Here is a 20413-nt window from a genome sequence, read left to right as displayed (position 1 = left end):
CTAATAATAGTTTCCCAGTAAAGCTTCCAAAATTACCTATCCCTTTGTGGGTAAATACTGAGTCAAACAGGACTGGCCAGAAAGCTTGCCACAAGTCCGAGGCACCTTTTGGTGGGGAATAGCAAGAAAGGGGTAAAGCAGGTCCCAGAAAACTGGGGCAAAAGGAGATACCACATCAACATACCTGCTGCCGCTGTCAGCTTCCCCACGTGTCTCTCACCCATTCACTCCTTCGCTTGTCTCTACTTGTCTCTCCTCTGCTCATCTCCTTTCAAGTATCCCAAGCCCCTGGGTGCAAGTCAAAGCTGGAGAAGCAAGTACCCCCGCCCACCCAAGCCCACCAGCCTTGCCTGTTATTTTGCATCCCTTGGCCTCTCAGCTCTGCCCTTATTTCCCAGCAGCCCCTCGTTCAGGACGTCTGGTTCATGGCCCACTGGCACCTGCAGTCATGACAAAAGTGGGAGGAGGGAAAATAGCACCTTCCCAAACATGTCTAGATCCATATGCAAACAGGAACCACAATCAAAAGGAGCAGCTGGCTTTGTGGTTAAAAGGACGGACTTGGGTGCCCCCTGTCAGGGTGCCCCCTGTCTGAGCACCAAAGCCAGCTTGGCCAGTTACTAGTTTTGTGACCTTGGACGACCCCCTTGACCTCAGTGTGTCCATCTGTGAAAGGGGGCAGTAATGGTTTCTACTCATAGAGCGGATGTGAGTGGTCGAAAGAAGTCAGATTGGTGCACTCCGAGACTTCCATCTGAGCAAACAGTAGCCCTTACTATCATTATGGGGTGGGAGGGTGGGGGTGCCCTCTGGATCACGCAACCAGGCTAAGTTGCATGACTCCAAAGCCTCTTTATTTTTGCTCCCCAACATGGCTTCCTGTCTGGAGGTTGGCTGCCCTCACATGTGGATGTGGGAAGGAAGGGACTATTTGTGGTGGGCTGGAGGCTGGAGGGCTGGCGTCCGGATATGATCCATCTCTGCTAAGCCAGGGACCCCAGCAGGTGCTCAGGAAACCCTTGCAGGCAGAAACAGATCTAGTTAATGACCTTGACCCTGGAGTCTGCATGGGTATGTGTGTGTGTGTGGGAGGGGACTTTAGGGGTAAGGGGGGGTGGCTAACCTGACCAGAGAATTTAATTTTATTGTGCTTTTCCAATTTTCCATAAGGGCACAAATGTGAGTATGTTACTCAAATAAAAAAAAAATTATGAATTACTCAAAACCTATAAAAACAAAGAATAAGCAGCCTCTCAGCCTCAGCTGAAAGAAATCTTCAGGAACAGTTGAAATACTCTGCAGCTGCTTCGCTGGCCACACGCCTGCTTGCTTTTCTCATCACCCAAGTTAACCTCTACTCTAAAAATGATATTTGCGGGTTTGCTATATAATTACAGGCTTTGCATTTGAGTTGTCGTTCCCTTTCCTTTTTCTGTTTGGCTGTCTCCTCTCCCCTTTTACTCCCAGACTCTCTCCATACCCCTCATCTCCCTGAAATTTCATGTCAACAACCCTCTGCTATTTTCCAACTCCCAGTAAGACTCTGCAGACACTTGAGACATCCATGTATATGTAGACATCTACATATCTATACATGTCATATCTGTATCCTGCAGACGTAGCTAAGTCATGTAGGAATACAGGGTTGGGTATTTATTTGCTGTCTTCTAAAAATAAGATATTTAGGCACAGTTCTCTAAAACTTGCTCACCCGACGCACCTCATGGAATCCTCTGAGTCATTTGATTCAGTCATTTTCATGGTTCCTGATTTTTAATGGCCCGTGGTGTGGATGTACTTTCAGTCAGTCCTTCTCATTTCCTTTGTTCCCCTTCCCACGATGATAGAATCAGCCGTTAGCATTCTGATGACAGGAGAGTTGGTTATTTGTTTGGTTTCTACATGTCTTAAATTTTTTCTGATGCATTCAAAAAGTATGACAGGTGGGGCCTCCCCGGTGGCACAGCAGTTGAGCGCTGGGTTGCAAAGCTGCCCGCAGCCTCTGCAGCGCTGGTTCGATCCCCGGCCACCGGGCAAGGGTCCCACATGGCACACAGACCTCTTCTGCCGTGCCCGCTGCTCCCCTCAGCAGTGTACTTTGTCAGTCTGCCTGCTCTGCTCTCTGCTCTGGCTCTGGTGAATTCTCTCACCCTCCCGCGCTTCTGACTGTACCCAGTGCTTGTATAAATAAATAAATAAATCTTAAAAAAAAAAGAATATTTATTAAAAAATAAAAAATAAAAAGTATTACAGATGGATGGACTATTATATCCCTGCCTTACTCCTGGATGATCTATCCTTCCTGTGCATTTACGAAAAATTCTAGCATGTATAATGAAATGGAATCGAAAATTATGGTTAAAAATTAAAGGAAGGGGTCTCCCGGGTGGCACAGAGAGGAAGAAGAGACAGAGTCCTGGGACTTTCATGGGGGAAGGACCAAGGTCTTGGTCCAGCTCCATCTCTAGCCTTGGCCAGCACAGGACCCAACACACGTGTTTAGGGATGTGTGTTGAATGAATGAACTTTCTTTAAAAAGCCTTCACTGATTCCAGGCCCCCATCACTGCTGGGTCAGAACCCCAGAACCTTGCTGGTCAACACTTAGAGTGGGTGGTCACTGTCTGGGGGTGATCTGTGTCCCCCCACTGGACTCTGTCTTGGCCACTGCCAGATCTCAACCATCAGCAAACGGGCCCTGGGAACACAGTAAGCTGGGCCACATATACTTCCTGGAGGGAGGAAAGGCTGTCTGGGTCCTGGTCATGTGCCTAGGCTGACCTGAAACAGAGTGGACACTCAAGAAATTTGAAGTGGTTCTGTCCCACCCCACACTAACATTTTAGTAATTCCAAAGTCAGGAAGTCACAGTGGATGGTGCCTAATCATCACTGTCAGCCAGGTGGCCATTATGACATAGCTGTCTCTGCCTGGGTGTGAATATGGAGCTGCTTTTAACAGAAGCCCCCCCACTCCTGATGGAGGATCTGTCATGTGGGAAGACATGGCTGTCCTCTCCTTAGAGGCCAAAGTGACTCCACAGTGACAGACTGTGTGTTTTTAGGACTTAGCCAATCTGTGTCCCCTTGTATTTTGCTACATAACTACATACACGCATGATAGATGGTAACAATCTCTATTTTCCAAGAAAATCTACATAGAGCTCTTACCAGTTAAGTGTAAAATAAAAACTGTAAGTGATTAGGAGATATTACATCAGAGTTTTATTGCAGCACTTTCCCCCTTGTTCGCGGGACTGAAAATGATGCATCCGACAACCAACCGTATAGATTTGATTATATATGGAAGCTGCAGAAGGGTTGGAGGGATAAATGCATTCACCTCATTTGTCTCTTCCTCCCCATTCCAGTCTGCTCCTGGATTTTATGTCTGTCTTGGGAGGGCAGGTGGGAGAACAATATTCTAGTCCCAGTTAAACGAGCGACTTCCTGCAGCATCTGGCGCGTTGCAAATGCTCGGTAAAGGGATCCCCTCTGCCTGTGTGTGCTCCTGTCAGTCACCCCACCAGCCTGTGAGCACCCCCATCTTCTCTAAGAGTAGGAGTATAAATATGACTCACATCTCTGGACCAGGGTTGGGTCTGAACGAATGTTTGTGGAATAACTACAACTGAGTGGTTGACTAGGTGAACAAGCTCTCTCGCTCAACTCAGATTCTCAGCCAGGGATGCGGCTCCTTAGCAGTCATCACAATTCATCCTTCAGATCTCAGCTCTGGTGCCTCCTCCTCCAGGAAGCCCTCTCTGATGCTAGGCTGGCTCACATACCCCCTTTAGCTCACAGCCCATCTGTGCTCCCCCATCTCAGGCCTGTTCACTGTGGGTGGTCACTTTAGGGGCAGATCTGACTCCTCTACTGGACTCTGAGCCTTACGGGGACAGAGCCTGGACTGTCTTGGTCATTGCTGAGTCCCCAGCACTGGAGCCCAGGACAGGACCTGGGGAAGTACTGATGATGAGTGAAGAGGGAAGGGGAAGCTCGGCAGGTAGGCAAGCTGCAGTCTCTCTTTAGTTGTTGGCCTCAGGAGCTGGCAGGGATCACCAGCATGGATCACAAGTGCCCTGCGGCTCTCTCTCTTGGCTCAGGGTAGTCCTGGGGTGTGGCCATTTCCCTTTGCTCTCACGTGGGGCCCCTGAGGGCAGTACCCGGGTCTCACTGTGAGGCTTTTGCATGTATGCTTGAGCTGGGGTTTGAAGATGGATGTGCTTGGGGGGTGGGGTTGGGGTGGTGGTGGCCTCTCCCCAACCTTCTCTGTCATCCCGGCTGGCACTGCCAAGCTAAACCACCCCCCTCCATGCCTGTGCAGTACATCGGGCATGCGGTGGCGGAGGCATGGACGGTGAGGAAATGATACAGAGAAGGGAAAATGAATGACTTGTTGGGGGAACTGAGGCCCTTGATGAGGAAGAAATAGAAAGTGGAGGGGTGCGCAGGCCCAACTTCTCAACTTCGGGTCGAGAAGCCCGGACTTTGTCCAGAGTGACAGAGAGTACAGACGTTTTTGATTAAGCTGTGATATTAGCTAGGTCTCTCTGGGTCCCCTGTGGGGACTGGGACCCAGTGTGACTGCCTGAGCAGTGGGAGGGTGGGGTCCCTGCCCCACCTTAGGACCCCGCCCCCTGACATCACTGGTACATTATTGCCTTAGAGCCGGCTGACCAATAAGCTGCTGCTTGCCCTTATAATGGGTCTTAGCAACCGTCTGACGTTGGGCTAACAGGACCCCACCAGCGGGGAGAGTGTGAGGGGACAGGGAGAGCCTGCAGGGCAGGTGAGTCGCCTGAGGGCAGGGCCCTGTGGGTGAGTGAAGACAGGGGCTGCCAGGCCCATCCCAGCTTCCTCTGCCCTTATTCCACACACTGACCTGTCTGCCTCTTGCTCCTGAGGCCTGACACCGGCTCACGCTGTTCCTGTAGGCCCGAGCTGGGTTAGGGGAGAGGGTACAGGAGAGGGCGGGTATACTCTGGATGGGGAAAGCTCCCTATTCAGGATAGGGGAATCAGACCTGGTGGTGGGGGTGGCACAGGTGGCCAAGGAGATAATGGGGAGGCGGAGACATGTGGCTGGAGGAAGAGCAGCACTTCAGAGGACCCCAAGGAGCCCAGGGACCTGGGCTCGAGTCCTGGCCATGGCTCTCAGCAACACGTCACTTGTCTGAGTGTCAGCCCCTCTGTGTCCAGTGGGGACAGTGATCCTGGACGGGAGCAGTTCTTCAGGGCTCTGAAGAGTCATAGTGAGGAAGTGAGTTTTGGAAGTGACTCACCAGAAAAGAATGGGAATGGAAGGGGGGGGGTGCCCAGCAAGCTCCACGATGAGGCAGGTAACGAGATCTGGGAGAGACCATCATGGGGGCTCCAGGAGGTGGGAGGGGCAGGACCTAGCTGTGGTGGGGTGGGGTGGGGTGGGGAGTACCTTCGACGAGGACTTCCTGTGTCTGTGCCTCTCCTGTGCCAGTTCCTCCATTACCTGAGCCCAAGCACATCTTCAAAGTCAGCCTCACGATGGAAAGATGGGGCTCAGGAGGGTCACAGCAGCCTACGAGGCAGGCAGGGTTAGTTTCCCTGGTGCCAATATGGCAGGTAAGGCTCAGAGATGGCAGGAAATTCCTCAAAATCACACAATTAGGAGTATCAATGTGACATACGATGATGATGATGATGCCGATAACACAGACCTTCTGTTCTGTTCTGTTCTGTATGCTCTGTTCTATACATATAGACTATATATATGTATACACACACATATATATAGTGTGTGTGTATGTGTATGTATATATATATATGTTATATATATTAACTCATTTAATTCTCAACAACCCTGGGAGGTGGCTTACTACTGTCGTGATTCTTCTCATCTGACACATGAGGAAAGTGAGGCAGAGAATTAAGTAATTTGCCCCAAATCACTCTGAGTACGTGGTAGAGCCCGGATTTGACCCCAGGTAGGGCAGCCTCAGGGTCTGATTTCCCTTCACTGTGAAGCCACACTGCTTCCGTAATGCCAGCAGCAGTGGGAACACAGCCCCTGTCTTTGGGCCCAGGAGTTCAGGGCCCTTTCGTTGGTAGGCCTGGTAACACAACCTGCAGGGCTTGGTAGCAAATGAAAATACGGAGCCTCTGGTTCAAGTAGTAAGAAAATCACTGTCAGCCTGGAGCTAGGCCTTCTGAGTTTGTGGTCCTGTGTGACCACATAGGTCATCAACTGCCCATAAAACTGGCCCCCTTTGTAGCTTACCCAAAGATTCCTCAGCACCCCAGGAGACAGGTCAGTCATGATAACCCAGGGAAGCAAACAAGCCCAGAGAGGGGCCTCATTTTGCTCCAGGTCACACAGTAAGTTGTTGGCACAGGTGGAATATAAACCTGGCCTGGGAGACACCAGAGCCCCACTATCTTGTCTGAGAAAGCTACCCTGGGTTTTGGCGAAGGAGAGGCCTGTGGGGGGTCCTTTTACCTCCCTGGTGTCTCTTGCCCAGTGCCAACGCCCAGGATATTGGAAAAGTTCCCTTCTCCCCTCTCCTGCAGACGCTGAGGACCTCTAGTTGGGGGGACTCTCTTCCATCCCCCATCGCCCTCTGAACCGCTGGTGACCATGGCTACTTCCAAGGTGCCAGCGGTGTCCAGGGATGAAGACACCACCATCCTCATGGCCAAGGAAGAGCTGGAGGCCTTGAGGAGCGCCTTTGAGTCCGGCGATCTCCCCCAGGCTGCCTCTCGCCTCCGGGAGCTGTTGGCCTCCTCCGAGTGCATCCGCCTGGAGGTTGGTGTCACAGGCGAGTCTGGCGCTGGCAAGTCCTCCCTCATCAATGCCCTTCGTGGCCTGGGGGCCGAGGACCCCGGGGCGGCGCTCACCGGCGTCGTGGAGACCACCATGCAGCCCTCCCCCTACCCGCACCCACAGTTTCCCGATGTGACCCTGTGGGACCTGCCGGGGGCAGGCACTCCGGGCTGCCCCGCCGACAGATACCTGAAGCAGGTGGACTTCAGCCGCTATGACTTCTTCCTGCTGGTGTCCCCCCGCCGCTGCGGGGCCGTCGAGACCCGCCTGGCCGCCGAGATCCTGCGCCAGGGCAAGAAGTTCTACTTCGTGCGCACCAAGGTGGACGAGGACCTGGCGGCCACCCGGACCCAGCGTCCCTCGGGCTTCAACGAGGCTACGGTGCTGCAGGAGATCCGCGACCACTGCGCTGAGCGTCTGCGGATGGCGGGCGTGGCGGACCCGCGCATCTTCCTGGTGTCCAACGTGTGGCCTGGTCGCTACGACTTCCCGCTGCTCGTGTCCACCTGGGAGCACGACCTGCCGGCCCACCGGCGCCACGCGGGCCTGCTGTCGCTGCCTGACATCTCGCTGGAGGCGCTGCAGAAGAAGAAGGACATGCTCCAGGAGCAGGTGCTCAAGACCGCGCTGGTGTCCGGAGTCATCCAGGCCCTGCCCGTGCCGGGGCTGGCAGCTGCCTACGACGACGCCCTGCTCATCCGCTCGCTGCGCGGCTACCACCGCAGCTTTGGCCTGGATGACGACTCGCTGGCCAAGCTGGCGGAGCAGGTGGGCAAACAGGCGGGGGACCTGCGCTCGGTCATCCGTTCGCCGCTGGCCAACGAGGTGTCTCCCGAGACCGTCCTGCGGCTCTACTCACAGTCCTCTGATGGAGCCATGCGGGTGGCCCGTGCCTTTGAGAGGGGCATCCCCGTGTTCGGTACCCTGGTGGCCGGGGGCATCAGCTTCGGCACCGTCTACACTATGCTCCAGGGCTGCCTCAACGAGATGGCCGAGGACGCCCAGAGGGTGCGCATCAAGGCCCTGGAGGAGGACGAGCCGGAGCCCAAGGACAGCTTGGAGGCTGCAGGGGACAATGGCGTGGAAAAGCACGGGTCCGGAGAGGGAATCGGCGAGGACGCCCCGCTCTCTGCCCGCCGAAAGCTGGGCCTCCTTCTCAAGTACATTCTTGACAGCTGGAAGAAACGTGACTTCTCAGAGGAGAAATAAAAACGCAGTCCCCAACCAACCCCCTGCCTCACCCACAAACCAAGCCTTAACAAAATCGACCAAACAAACAAAAGAGGCCAGTGTGGTGTAAACTCGAGGCGCCAGTTGGGAGCGGGGGTGAGGCGGCCATCTGAGGGGGTGACCAGAACTTGCCATTTTGCTCAGGCAAGGGGAGGGGTGGAGAAGTGGTTGGAGGGAGGTAGGGGCTCCAAGTCAAAAAAAAAATAGGCTGAACTCTGGGTTAGGACTTGATCGTGGGGAGACAGAGGTCATGGGCCTAGGGTTCCTTGATGGTATCTTCTTGCCTGGCCAAGTAGCACAGGGGAGGTTTGTGGGTCACCAGAACAGCTCAGCCGGGAGCCAAGACAGGAGCTGACTGTCATCTTATGTGGGTGATGGAGTGGGGATTGGGGCGGGCTAATTAGTTTCCATCTCATGTCCCTTCTGAGAACCCCAGTGTCTCAAAGACCTTCGGGGGGTGGGGGGAGGGGCAGTCAGTCATGGCCAGGATTGGCACAATGGCGCCTAGCAACTGGGCTAAACAGAAGTGGGGAGACAGACATCCTGCGGCAGCCCCACTGCCAGTAAGTGATGGGGGGAGGTGGCAGGGAGAGGGGAGGCCAGATGGGCCCGGATTCATCTACAGGTGGAGCTTGGGGAAGAAAGAATTAGGGGGGCTACTGAGGGCAGGGTCTCTATCGGCATCCCTGGAGTGAGTCGTCTCCTTTCAGAAAGCTCCATGTCCGAGGGGAATGTGGGTGACCATAAGCTCTCTGGTGTATCTGTGATGGGGAGGAATTGTGGTAAGAGAAACAGGGCAGGATGCCAAAGAGAGCAGCCCAAAACCAAACCAAGGGCTATAGTGATACCTCTACAATAGGGGACTACAGCCAATCAAAGGGTGTGCCCAAGAGGGGACAGGGTTCTCACCGCGTGCACAATTGCAAGATACTTCAGGCTCCAGGAACAACAATGGGGTTTGTTTTACAAACAGGGGAAACAGAGTTTACTGTAGCCACAAGTGGCTCACTATCTCACCACAGCATAGTATCAGTCAGAAGCACAGATGTAAGCAGAGTGCCGGTCACCTGCCAACAGAACTGGCCAGCATTGGCCAGCACTGGCCAGATGGTCACTAGTGGTCACCCTGAGGTGGTGTCAGAAACACCAAGTGTTAACAGCTCTTGGTGAGTTGTTGGCTTACACCAACAAACAGCAGTTTGAAACACCAGGCCAAGGGCCTCTGGTGCTCCTTTCAGACAATGCCAGAGACAGGACCAGAGGCCTAGTCTCTGACAAAGGTCTTCAGCTTCTCTTCCTTCCTCGGAGGTCAGCTGCTGGATGCTTCTTTCAAGGCCGGCTGCTGGTGCTTCTACGAAGGCTAGAACAGTGCCCTTCGGCTCCCTCTGGCCTTGCCTTATATCCTCTTTCAGGATGCCTACAAGTCTGATTGGACCATTTTTCAATCCAATGGTTGAATGGACCATTGGGGTGGAGGAAGGTTGGACAGAGCAAGAATTGACCCAAGGGCTTCTGGGCCTGGATCTGCCAGGGAGGGTCAGATTTAGGTGCAGAGAAAGGCAAATTTTTAGGGCTTCACTAGGTGACTTCCAGGGTTCAAGGTTTGTGGTAAAGTGGGGACAGCAGGGTAAGGTCTAGATATGGTTCCAGCCAGAGTCTCAAGTGACCTATGTCCCTCGGAAATAGTTTCAAACCAAGAGGGTCCACTTTTACCTAGAGGATTAAAGGGGTATGCATTCTCTTTACTAAATATCTCTGTGCTTTGCAAAAGGATTCCTCTGTTGCCAGAAGGCCTTCACGTCAGCTCCGCCTGGATGACTGGATATAGACTTTCTGCATCCAGGGGATCATGGTAGAGAAATTTCAGATCCCCCAACCCCTAGCCATGCACAGCACTGGACAGTAGTGATGGTCACTACTGGTCATTAGGAATTCCCTAGGTGACTTCCTGGTTCCTTCCAAATCCATTTGCAAAAGCAGCCCACCCTGTGTCTGTAGACCCTCCACATCATCGTAAACACAGGACTTGCTGGCCAGTGTGGGCTGGGATGGACAGAGTAGGCATGCATAGCTTGAGCTCTCATTGCACTGGGCCTAAGGTTGAGACAGGATTGGTTGTATTTGTCTCCTCCCCCCACCTTTACCACCCTCAGCTGGCTGGTCACCATGTCCTGTTCCTTCTGCCTCCATTTCTCTCCTCTCTCCCCGTCCTATTCCAGCACAGGCTCCACCCAGTTCCTTCCCCAGCCCCTTGCCTGTCTCCCAGGTGCCTCTCCTTCCCCTTAAGGCAAAGGTGGGCTCTTAAGTCCACAGCAGACCTCTCCCCGCCCTGCTCCATGAACCCTCCCCGGGCTCTCCACAGCTAAAGATCAAGCCCAGCCTCCTGTGCCAAGCCCTTACTCAGCTGGCCTTTGCCTGCCCCTCATCAAGAATAAAGCCCAGCCTTCCTAAAGAGCAGAGCTGGGAGGGCTATAAGGAGTTGGCTCTCCATTTCACAGGTGAGAAAACTCCCCAATCTCACCCTGCCCCATCGCTCACAGAAGGGGAAAGACACCACAGAGGGCACTTGCCTAGCATCAGCCCACAGGACCCTGGCACACCGGGACTGGGCACAGTCATACCATCTAAGACAATGCTTGCACAAAGGCGCCAGAGCCATCACTGCTGGGAACTGAAGCACCCCACGAGATCTTGGCACACAGTGGGTGCTCATTTGTGCACAGATTGGGGAGTTTACGTGATGAAAGGATCAGAGGGAGCAGGTCTGTGCCCTGCACCGTGCTCTGGTGCAGCTTGTCAGACACTGAGCAAGTGACTTTTCCCTTCCTAAGCCTCAGTTTTCTCTTCCGTGAGACAGGGACTTACTGAGATTATGTGCCTGTGTCTGGCTCAGAGTAAGCCATGAACACGAACTGTTAGCAGATCCCAGGTCTCCATCACTGCCCCTAATTACTGGTCACATGCCTGGTACAGGATTTGAAGATCTTGATCCCAACTCTGATACCCCCTGCAACTCGCTAGAAGCCCGGGGCAAGGGGCTGACCCTCTCGGTGCCAAATGTAGCCAAAGGGTAATCGTTTTCCAGGTTGTTAAGAGAATTTTACAAGATTCTCCGAGAGGAGAGCTGGGCAGCAATGAATACATGTTAACTAAAAGCAAGCAATGAGCACTGGCCTTGTTATAGCCTCAGAATTAATCTGGGTGACCCTGAAATACCTGGGCATGCTGAGGGCGGCAGAGAAAGAAGGGGTGACTCACAAGTGAACATACATCTTTACCTGTCCTGTCGAAGGTCAGCAAGTCCTGAAGACGGAGAACTGGGAGTCAGGCAGCCCATGGCCAGCAGCACCTTCCAGTCCTACCTCAGCCAGATATGGGAGGTGTCGCAGGACACCAGGGCTCTGAAGGAAGCCTTTGAGGAGGGGGACCTGCCCGCAGTGGCCGCCAAGTTGCAGGCCACACTCCATTCGCTGGAAAATGTCAGGCTGGACATTGGTATTACGGGGGGGATGGGCTCAGGCAAGTCAACCTTTGTCAACGTCATACGGGGACTGGGAGATGAGGACCCCAGGTCGGCCTGCACGGGTGTGGTGGAAATGACAATGAATCCCACGCCGTACCCGCATCCCAAATACCCCAACGTCATCGTCTGGGACCTGCCGTCCATAGGCACAGCCTCCTTCCAGGTTGACAGTTTCCCCCAGCGGGTGCTGCTGGACCGCTATGACATCATCATCTTCATCACGTCAGATCGCTTCACTGCCAACCAAGCTCAGCTGGCCCTTGGCATCCTTCAACAGGGCCAGCGTGTCTACTTCATCCGCTCCAAGGTGGACGTGGACGTCGCTGCCTCACGCAGACGCCGCCCCAGCACCTTCTGTGAGAAGAAGGTGCTCAGTCAGATCCGCGATGACTGCAGGCGGCGGCTACAGGGTGAGATTCAGGCTCCCGGGGGCCAGGGTCAGGGGATTCTGGGGGCTGGCCTGCTCCTTCTCTTGCATCTTCCAGCAAAGCCCCAGAGTGGGTCAAGGGCAGGTCCAAGGTCACAGTGTGTGACTGCAGTCAGTCCCACAGTGAAATAGGTGGGACTTAGGTCATTCCAGGCTGCCATTTCTGAGTTAGCACTTCTCCATCACAGGAGATAGAGCCAAATCACCCACGTCTTGGGTACTGGTTAGAGTAATGCCATCCATTACAGGTGGCCAATGCCCTGGCACCTGCTGCTGATGGCACCAAACATTTACGAGGGTTTGTCATAAATCAGACACCATTTTCACAAACTCAGTCCCTCACAACATCCATAGGAGGAAAGGCAAAATGGAAGCCCAGAGAGGTTTGGGAACTTGCCTGAGGCCACACAGCTGGTAGGCGGCAAGGCTGGGTACTAGGCTCAAGCTGCCTGGCCGCCAGGGCCAACAACTGAAGCCAGAGCTGAGAAGGCTCATGGTGAGTGTGTGCGTCAGGGCAGCTGTCAGGACACCAGAGCCTGCTCCGGTGTGGGGGTCCATTCACTGGTGCTCTTGTCTCCTGCAGGGGAGGGCCTCAAGGACCCCAGGGTCTTCTTGATCTCCATGTTTGAGCTGGGCAAGTATGATTTCCACCAGCTGCAGGAGACCATGGTGAAGGAACTAGACAGCCGCAAGCGGCATGTACTCCTGATGGCCCTGCCCAACATCTCCGAGGCCATTCTAGAGAAGAAGGCGGCTTCTCTGCGGCACCACATCTGGCTGGTGGCTATGGTGGCTTGTGGTATCAACCCGAGTCCCGTGCCAGGTGTAGAGGATGTGGTGTGCAACCTGACCACGCTCACCCGTTCCTTGCAAGGCTATGACTACAGCTTTGGCCTGGACAAGGACTCCCTTGTCAAGCTGGCTGAACAGATGGGCCAGCCCCTGTGCAACATCCTGGGGGTGATACAGGGCCCCAGGGCCCAGGTAACAGAGGCACTGGTGCTGGACCTGCTGGGTGAGGCCTCAAAGAATGCCTCAGCTTTCACCCAGGGGCTCCTCCAGGTACCCATTCTGGACTCCCTCGCCACCTGTGGCATCTCCTTCGCCACCATCTACCAGATGCTCCGCAGGGCCCTGGATGTGGCAGTCAGGGATGCCCAGAGAGTGCTCCATAAGGCCTCTCTCCACACCCCCGACCAAAAGCTCCCAGATCATTCCCACCAATAACCCCAGCCCAAGCCCAGGCCAACTGGAGGTGGCAGCAAGGGGCTAGGAGGAGACTCCATCTGCTCCCAGGATGGGTGGTGATGGGGGGTGGAAGAAAAAACCTCAATCTCTGACTCTGCTGGACTGTGCCTGTGCCGTCTTATGCTTTTGTACGCTGGGCCTTATGCCCTCTCAGGCTATTGCCTTCACCATCCTATTCCACTGAGTCCCCACAACAACTAGCATCCCCCAGGGAAGCAAGGGGCAGGAATGTGACACTGGACAGGTAGGGACAAGCTGTCTAGCTGGAGGGCAGCAAGGGGGGTGTCCGTGTAGGCTGGGACAGTGAGGCTAAGTATTCAGAAGCACCACCCAAAGAGGACTGCCCCAGACCTGAAGGGCCTTGAGGACCCTTAGGGGTAACGCCTGCCCCAGGGGTCATCACCAGTCTGCCCTGGCTCTGGGAACACCCAGGACCTTAGCTCCCTTCTTAGGGATCTGTACAGATTCCCTGCTTACAGCCAGACCTCTGAGCTTTCTCTTCGCTGCCTCCCACCGTCTGCAGTTGTGCATTTTTTTCTGAAAGACCGTGGGACCCCCAGGACTGAAGCACCAAGACTATATGGGTACTCCTGAGAGTAGGGGAAGATGAGGACGACCAAATGGTTAGGGGAGCTGGGCGGCAATGGAGAGTGCTTGGACAGGCAGCTGGAGTTCCTATAGGTGGAGTGGCATGATTTGAGGGTCAGGACTAATTTGTGGAAGGGGATGGTCACACTGCTTTGAATACCTACTTCAGGAAACACTAAGATTAGGTACTGCATTTAACTCTGCAGATAAGGATGACACTGGATTTCTGGATACAAATCTAAAGTAGGGACCGTTTTTAAGCCAGAGTAGATAGGGTGACAAGGAAGGAAGCCACAGTATTTAACCAACAGTAGGCATCATGTGTAAGGGAAATAAGGTCTAAAGAGTTAACAAGGGGCACATTCTGTTCTTTAACCGAGTATTAAAACATTGTATTTAACTGGCATTTCACGGAAGGCCGGCACTAGCTGAGAGAGGAGAGGACATGAGGGTTGGAAGTCAGACTTTAGCCACAGGAGGGCACTGATTTTCTTCCCCATACAGACATGGGAGCTGGATGTCACCCCAGGACACAGAACACCCCTTTCTAAAGACCTTTCCTTAGCAGAGACTGGCCAGCTGCTCCCCACAACTCTATGACCTACAATGGATGTGTCCCTGAGGGAAGTTCACCCCAGTTCCCAGGGCAGCCAAGGAACTCTGCCCCCAAGGGCTGGGACCCAAATTTTCCCTGCATCCCAAGACAGCATGCTGGGGAGGGGAAGGAGAGTTACCACCAGAACAGGCTTGTGTGACTTTTTATTGAAACACCAGATGCACCCCAATAAAGAGCTCCCCAGATGCTGCCTCAAGAAAGGGCTGAGTGTCAGGAAAGCAGGGCGTGTTGTCCTGCCCTGCAGAGGGAGGCGAAGATGGAGCCTGGGCTTCCAGTGTTCTCAGACTCCTGCCTGCTCGCGTGGGGCCGGCCCCTTGCCTGGAGGTGACATCTCAGAGCTGTCCCCCATCCTTGCACACCACTCCATGGAGGGCCTGGTCCTGAACACCTAGGACTGGTCCGTGTCTCAGGGCGTGAAAGTCGAGGTCCCTCATCTGTCAGGCCTGCTGCCACTTCCCTCCTCCTCGCATGGGGTGGAGGGGGATGTGTGTGCTCCCGGCCATGCACAGGGGACCCAGAAGGGGTCCCAGTGACATTCTCTCCGTGGCCTCAGGCCAGCAGGCGACTGTACTCTGCCAAGGCAGAGGACTTTTTCACCCCGTCCCAGATCCGGGCGGCATAGTGGAACCTGTGGGAGGAGGTCAGCGATCAGGGCTGCCCTGTCTGCGGCCCCTGCCTGGCACCGGCCTTGGTAGGTGAGAAGACCGAGTCTGCTGGGCTGGGATACAGAGAAGAGGCCAAAGCTGAGGGGAGGTGGCCCCGATCTCTTCTCTCGCCCCATGTAAGCCAAGATGAAGGTGCCTGGGTTTGGACGAAGACCGCAGCCCCCACCTCTGGTCCAAACTTCCTCCTACTCCACTCAGTGTGGGCCTTGGGGACTGGGGTTCTAGCTCCAGCTCCCTCCAGTCTCGTGAGGGTCAGAAATGTCCACCAGTTGCAGAACCCTTCCCTCCCGACCCACCCTCCCCACTGGGCCTTGGCTCAGACCACAGCAGGAGCAGAGCTCCAGCCCACCTGGCCTGCACCTGCTTGAGGCGCTTCCTGTGGCTGCATGCACTCCCGCCCTTCTGGTCACAAGACTGCGAAGGGACCCAGGGAGCCATGCTATTTCTCTGCCCAACTTCTGTTTCTCTTGGAAATGAGATGAAGCCGACCCAGTTAGATCTGTGGTGGACGTGACGTGGGTTCTGGGCATGGAAAGCCACATGAAGCTGGGGCCAGGGAGGGGGGCCAGGGCCGTGAAAGCAGGGGAGACATCAGCTGGCAGAGGAGCAGCAGAGGAAAGCGTAAGGCCAAGCCACCTGGTGAGAGCTGGAGGCCACAGCTCCTCCGGTCACTGACTTTCTGCTCCCAAATCCTGGGAAGGGCTCCAGGCCTTGGAATAAACTGCACTCAGGTGCTGAGAATAAATCTTCCCTAAGCTTAACAGGTTCATGGGCCTATTCACAGTCAAATGACAACCAACCACATGGGTGTGACCTTGCTACATGATGCCCCCTCTCTCAGCCTACGCTAGTAAAGGACAACAAGGCTGATACCCCACTGTCTAACTAGAAGGAATGACAATCACACGAAGTCGCCTGTTGCCTGGCATAAAGAGGAACATCTTGAGGCCCCCCTGGTGGCACAAGGGGTTAAGACACAACCTATGAAGTTGTCTTCAGCTTTGACAGCACAAGTTCGATCCCCAGCCAGCCAGGGAGCTACCCACATGGCACGGCAGACCTCTCCTGTCTCGCCCGCTGCTCCCCTCAGCAGTGTATTTCAATCAGTCTGCCTGTTCTGCTCCCCACTCTGTCTCTGGTGAATCCTCTCAACCCCCGTACCTCTGGCTTGTACCCCAGCTCTTATATGCATAAATAAATCTTAAAAAAAAAAAAGGCACATCTTGCTTGGGAAGGGGGAACTGAGATCTGAACAGAGCTCCAAGACCACCTGACTGTCTGTGCCGGGTGGGGCACCTCGCACTGACCCACTCTGCCAAGAGCTCTCACCAGTTCTTTTCAGTGAGGATAGTGTGCGACAGCTGTGGCCGGGCCATGGACATCACTTGACTCCGGAGCTTGCTCACCAAGGACTGGAAACTGGGGTGGCCACGGTACCCAGGGAGCAGGGAGAAGAGTGGGCTGGAACCTGGTCCTGGAAGGTGAGGTGGGGAGAGTAAGTGTGCCCTGCCACGAGAGGGTCTTCCTCCCAGTCAACCAGCATTCTGAGCTTCAAGAAGCACCTGAGTTCAGCCCTGGTCAAGTTCTTCTGTGACTCTCAAATAGGCTCCCAAGAAAGAGTCTGAGTAACTTAGGGACTCGGGCCGCGAGTGGGGAAGGGGCTTGTTTTCCCCCAGAGCAGGGCAGATTGTGTCTCCCTCAGATCAAGAACACCCTGTCTCCTTATGTACCAGCCCCCTTGAGGGGGAACCAGACCTGTTCTGGGTGGGTTCTCACTCTCGGCCTCACTGTCCATGAAGGGCATCAGGAACAAGTTGACCTCAGAGTCCAGGAAGTCGGCCGGAAGGCCAGGAAAGATGTTGCACTGTAACATGGACAGCGTACCTGGAGGAGAGAGCCTTTCAGCCTGTAGGCAGTGTGCTGAGACGCAGGGAAGGCACAAGACAGACAGTCAGGCCGGGGTCAGGACACTAGTCTGGGTCAAGCCCACAGGACTGGATCAGGAGTTAGGAGGCTGCTGGCTGCTTTGGGCATGGTTCAGGGACCCTCACCTTTGTAACGCAAGTGGGAATGAGCCATGAGCTGGTCGATCATCAGGTGCATTTGCCGCAGCTTTCGAGGACAGAAGTCCTCTCGGCGAGCTTTGTTCTGTAGGAAAACTGAAGGCGGGAGGGAAGACAGGGCCCTGTGATGTAGCCAGGCTCACCACGTGTTTGCCCCTCTTCACCCAAAGATCTGCTCTAACCCCTGAATTCAGATCATTTGTAAGTATTTAAGGAACACGGAATTCACTTTAGCACCAGGCCAAGGGTGATGCTGAGGACCCAGAGGTTAGTTTGATCTGGTGTCTGCCCTCAAGAAGCCACCAGTCTGATGGCAAAGACAGAAAAGGGTGATGGCCATACAACCAGGAGCATCACAGAAAGACAGGCAGTTGCTGGGTGAGGCAGAGGGAGCTGGGAAGACCCCGCGTGAGGCATCCTAAATGAGGGAGACCTTCGCAGAAGAGCAATGTGTCAGCAGAGCAGAGCAAGGGCAGAGCGGGCAGAGGAATAGCACGTGCCAAGGCGGACTAAGGGAGAACAGGGTGCAGGGCCTGTCCCCAGTTCCATGCTAGAAGACACCAGGGGCCCAGGAACAAGCAGACTTGGGCCCCACTCCCAAGAGGTTCTCATACTGATCAAGGAGTCAGAGCCAGACTCCCGTCACACCCTCGGTGTCAATGGGGGGCCGGGGCTTGAGCCCTCAGAGGAAGAAGCATAGCATCTATAGACCTTCCTCTTCACAACGGCCCAACTCCCACCTCCCCAAGTGCTTGCTCCTGCTTTCCCTCCCCTCCTCCGCCCCCTGCCCATCGTCCAGCTCTCAGAAAGACTCTCACCCAGGTGGGGATAGTACTCAGTGCCTTCATCGGAGCCTGACGAGCTGCTGGACTCGTGACTGGGCGACGGGGTGGAGGGCTTCACCATCTCTGCCGTCTGGAGGAACCTTTTGGGGTGAAAGGTAGGTGCTCTGCACTGGTACCCCATATCCCACCGTCTCGGAGAGGGGGCTCCCTTGGAGGATCTGATGCAAGTTCTAGCCACACTCAAAAAATGCCATGTACACGCCAGTTTTGTCACACAATTTTAGGGAATTCAGAGATACCAATCCATGGGCCCACGTCCATGATGGTATTAAAAAATGTATGTATTTTTAGAGCAGTTTTAAGTTCACAGCAAAATTAAGCAGAAAATACAAAGCTGTCCCATACAACTGTGCACCCCCACACGATGGCTCGCCCACTGTCAACATCCCCTGTGAGAGAGGTCCAAATGAGGACACCACGGCACATGTTACTCAAAGCTGTATTAGGGCCCAAGACTGTGCTCGTGTGCTATGGGTCTGGCCAGACGCATGACAGGCATCCACCATAATGTTGTAGAAAACCTCCGTGCTCTGCAACTCACCTCCCTCTCCCTCCAAACTCCTGACAACCCGTGATCATTTAACTGTCGCCACAGTTTTGCCTCTTCCAGAATGGCCTATAGTTGGAATCATACACTGTGGGGCCTTTTCAGATTAGCTTCTTTCAGTTAGTGATATGCATTTTGCATGCTATGCATATATCTCCTCATGGCATGATGACCTATTTCTTTTTAGCACTGAATAGTAGTCGCCTAATGGGACGCGCCATAGTTTATTTATCTCCTGAAGGACATCTTGAAGCTTCCAAGTTTTGACTATTATGAATAGAGTTGGTATAAACAACTGATGTGCATTTTTTAAGTAGAAATAAACTGTCATAGTATGCTATTTTTAAGTAATTTTTCCAAATTTGTAATCATAAACAAAACCTGTGGCCTGAGTAAGGAATAATGGGACCCGATAAATACACTTTCTTCTCATGGAGACACACACACACAAATACGCACATTTCAAGGTGGCCTCCTGCTCTGAGAAGCCCACGTACAGACTTTGGCTCATGAACAAGGCTCTGCCCTGTGCCAGCCCTGACCCATGAGTCCCCCCCAGAATGTGAACTCCACAGGGCATTAACAGAGTTTTTGAGGGATAGTGACTGGGATCAAACTGTGTGGGACCTTATAAATCACACTCGGGAGGACTATGGAATGTGCTGAGCAGTGTGTGAATCTGGGGTATGGGCAGGGGTTGTATATGCGCCAACTTCCATTTTAAAGGGTGCCTGTGGCTGTGGGGTGGAACTTGTGAGGCCTGGGCAATGTGGCTATCTCTGCACCCCATCTCTTACCTGGCTCCCCTCCCACCCACTCCTTACCTGTACAGACTGAGGTCCGTGAACCAGTCTTGGACGACGATCACCACGTGACAGACGGTGAAGAGGAAGGCGGCAATCTGGAGTGACTGAGAGTGGGCAGGAAGGGACAATGGAGTTGAAGGTCCACTCTGTCCAACCCTGATCCCAGAACCCAGCTGAGGGGGCAGTGGGGCAGGCCTCAGAGCTTTAAGCACCTACAAGTGCTCAGACGGTGCTGGTGCTTCCTGGTCAGCCAGCCCAGTTCAGGCAAGGCAGGAACATGCACCACAATTTACCCAAGTGGAGACTATGGCTGAAGGGGTGGGGGGAATGACTTAGCTGAGGCAGCAACAAGGGCCAAGCCAGATCTGTCTCTCAATGCTGTCTTCTTCCCAGGCTCTTGGGCCACCCAGGGCTCATAGAGAACAGAACTAGGTAACCTGCATCCAGCTCCCCGGCACAGATCTTGTCAGGGAGGGTAAGACTGTACCGCTGGGCAGATGCAGCCCCTTACCTGCATTTCAACATAGGTGTGGGGCAGGCTGTACTCTGGAGGCAGCTTGCGGTCGTTGTTGATGAGGTGATCCAAGATGGAGGGGCTCAGGATGGGCTGGAGGAAGAAAGAGAAGGGGTCAGGGAAGGGGCTGGGGTCAGGATCCTGGGACCTGTGTGCCAGCCCTGCAAAGGCCTCTGGGACTGAGACACACCCTGGCTGCCAGCTGCCAGCTATTCATGTCCCACACACTGAAGGCAAACATTTTGTCCCTCAGGACAAAATGAGGTCAGAGGGCCTCCCAAGGTTGAGCACAGCGCTGTGAGGCTGTCCGCAGACTCTACAGCGCAGGTTTGATTCCCGGCCGGCCAGGGAGAATCCCACATGGCGCGGCAGACCTCTCCTGCCATGCCCGCTGCTCCCCTCAGCAGTGTATTTCAGTCGTCTGCCTGTTCTGCTCCCTGCTCTGTCTCTGGTGAATCCTCTCACCCTCCTGCACCTCTGGCCTGTACCCAGCTCTTGTATAAAAATAAATAAATCTTAAAAAAAAAACACAAAAAAAACAAAAT

The 20413-nt window shown here is 54.2% G+C and overlaps 3 protein-coding genes and 1 long non-coding RNA gene across 6 annotated transcripts in view; 2 read left to right on the top strand and 2 right to left on the bottom strand.

Moving 5' to 3' along the window:
- Nucleotides 1-351: 351 nt before the first annotated feature.
- On the bottom strand, nt 352-5458 carry LOC119249410 (uncharacterized). Its single transcript, XR_005126135.1, has 3 exons — nt 5432-5458; nt 1721-1864; nt 352-440 (listed from the first exon to the last, which is right to left on the bottom strand). It is a non-coding gene; the product is annotated as an uncharacterized LOC119249410 (long non-coding RNA).
- IRGC (immunity related GTPase cinema) lies at nt 4679-8076 on the top strand. Of its 2 annotated transcripts, none has more exons than XM_037516728.2 (2): nt 4679-4790; nt 6544-8076. In XM_037516728.2, the coding sequence occupies exon 2, from the start codon at nt 6611-6613 to the stop codon at nt 8003-8005; it is 1395 nt and encodes a 464-aa protein (XP_037372625.1). In that variant the 5' UTR covers nt 4679-4790; nt 6544-6610; the 3' UTR covers nt 8006-8076. The 2 variants fall into 2 exon arrangements, with proteins under 2 accessions (XP_037372625.1, XP_037372626.1); XM_037516729.2 differs by lacking the exon at nt 4679-4790 and adding an exon at nt 5012-5260.
- Nucleotides 8077-8561: 485 nt separating this feature from the next.
- LOC119249407 (interferon-inducible GTPase 5-like) lies at nt 8562-14650 on the top strand. The gene is made up of 3 exons (XM_037516732.2): nt 8562-8589; nt 11319-11959; nt 12560-14650. Exons 2-3 carry the CDS (start codon nt 11362-11364, stop codon nt 13201-13203), a joined length of 1242 nt encoding a protein of 413 aa, XP_037372629.1. The 5' UTR covers nt 8562-8589; nt 11319-11361; the 3' UTR covers nt 13204-14650.
- Nucleotides 14508-20413, bottom strand: part of SMG9 (SMG9 nonsense mediated mRNA decay factor) — an 18806-nt gene continuing 12900 nt past the window's right edge. For both annotated transcript variants that reach the window (XM_037516726.2, XM_037516727.2), the window contains exons 8-14: nt 19866-19961; nt 19373-19458; nt 17975-18081; nt 17145-17252; nt 16849-16977; nt 16423-16567; nt 14508-15056 (exon numbers count right to left, since the gene is read on the bottom strand). In XM_037516726.2, the coding sequence (XP_037372623.1) occupies nt 14978-15056; nt 16423-16567; nt 16849-16977; nt 17145-17252; nt 17975-18081; nt 19373-19458; nt 19866-19961 (750 nt within the window). In that variant the 3' untranslated portion in view covers nt 14508-14977. The remainder of the gene's footprint in view (nt 15057-16422; nt 16568-16848; nt 16978-17144; nt 17253-17974; nt 18082-19372; nt 19459-19865; nt 19962-20413) is intronic.

Source organism: Talpa occidentalis, unplaced genomic scaffold (genome assembly GCF_014898055.3).
Source record: "Talpa occidentalis isolate TD23 unplaced genomic scaffold, MPIMG_talOcc4v2.1 talOcc4.17, whole genome shotgun sequence".
NCBI lineage: Eukaryota > Metazoa > Chordata > Mammalia > Eulipotyphla > Talpidae > Talpa > Talpa occidentalis.
The sequence above is the reverse complement of the archived record's forward strand: the minus strand, read 5'-3'. Positions and strand labels throughout refer to the sequence as shown.

What these genes read in the sequence shown, in the direction of transcription:
- LOC119249407 (XM_037516732.2), top strand. Translation starts at nt 11,362, where the DNA reads ATGGCCAGCAGCACCTTCCAGTCCTACCTCAGCCAGATATGGGAGGTG. An exon ending in CTGCAGGCGGCGGCTACAGG is followed by an intron (nt 11,960 to 12,559) that starts GTGAGATTCAGG and finishes TGTCTCCTGCAG; the next exon opens with GGGAGGGCCTCAAGGACCCC.
- IRGC (XM_037516728.2), top strand. Translation starts at nt 6,611, where the DNA reads ATGGCTACTTCCAAGGTGCCAGCGGTGTCCAGGGATGAAGACACCACC.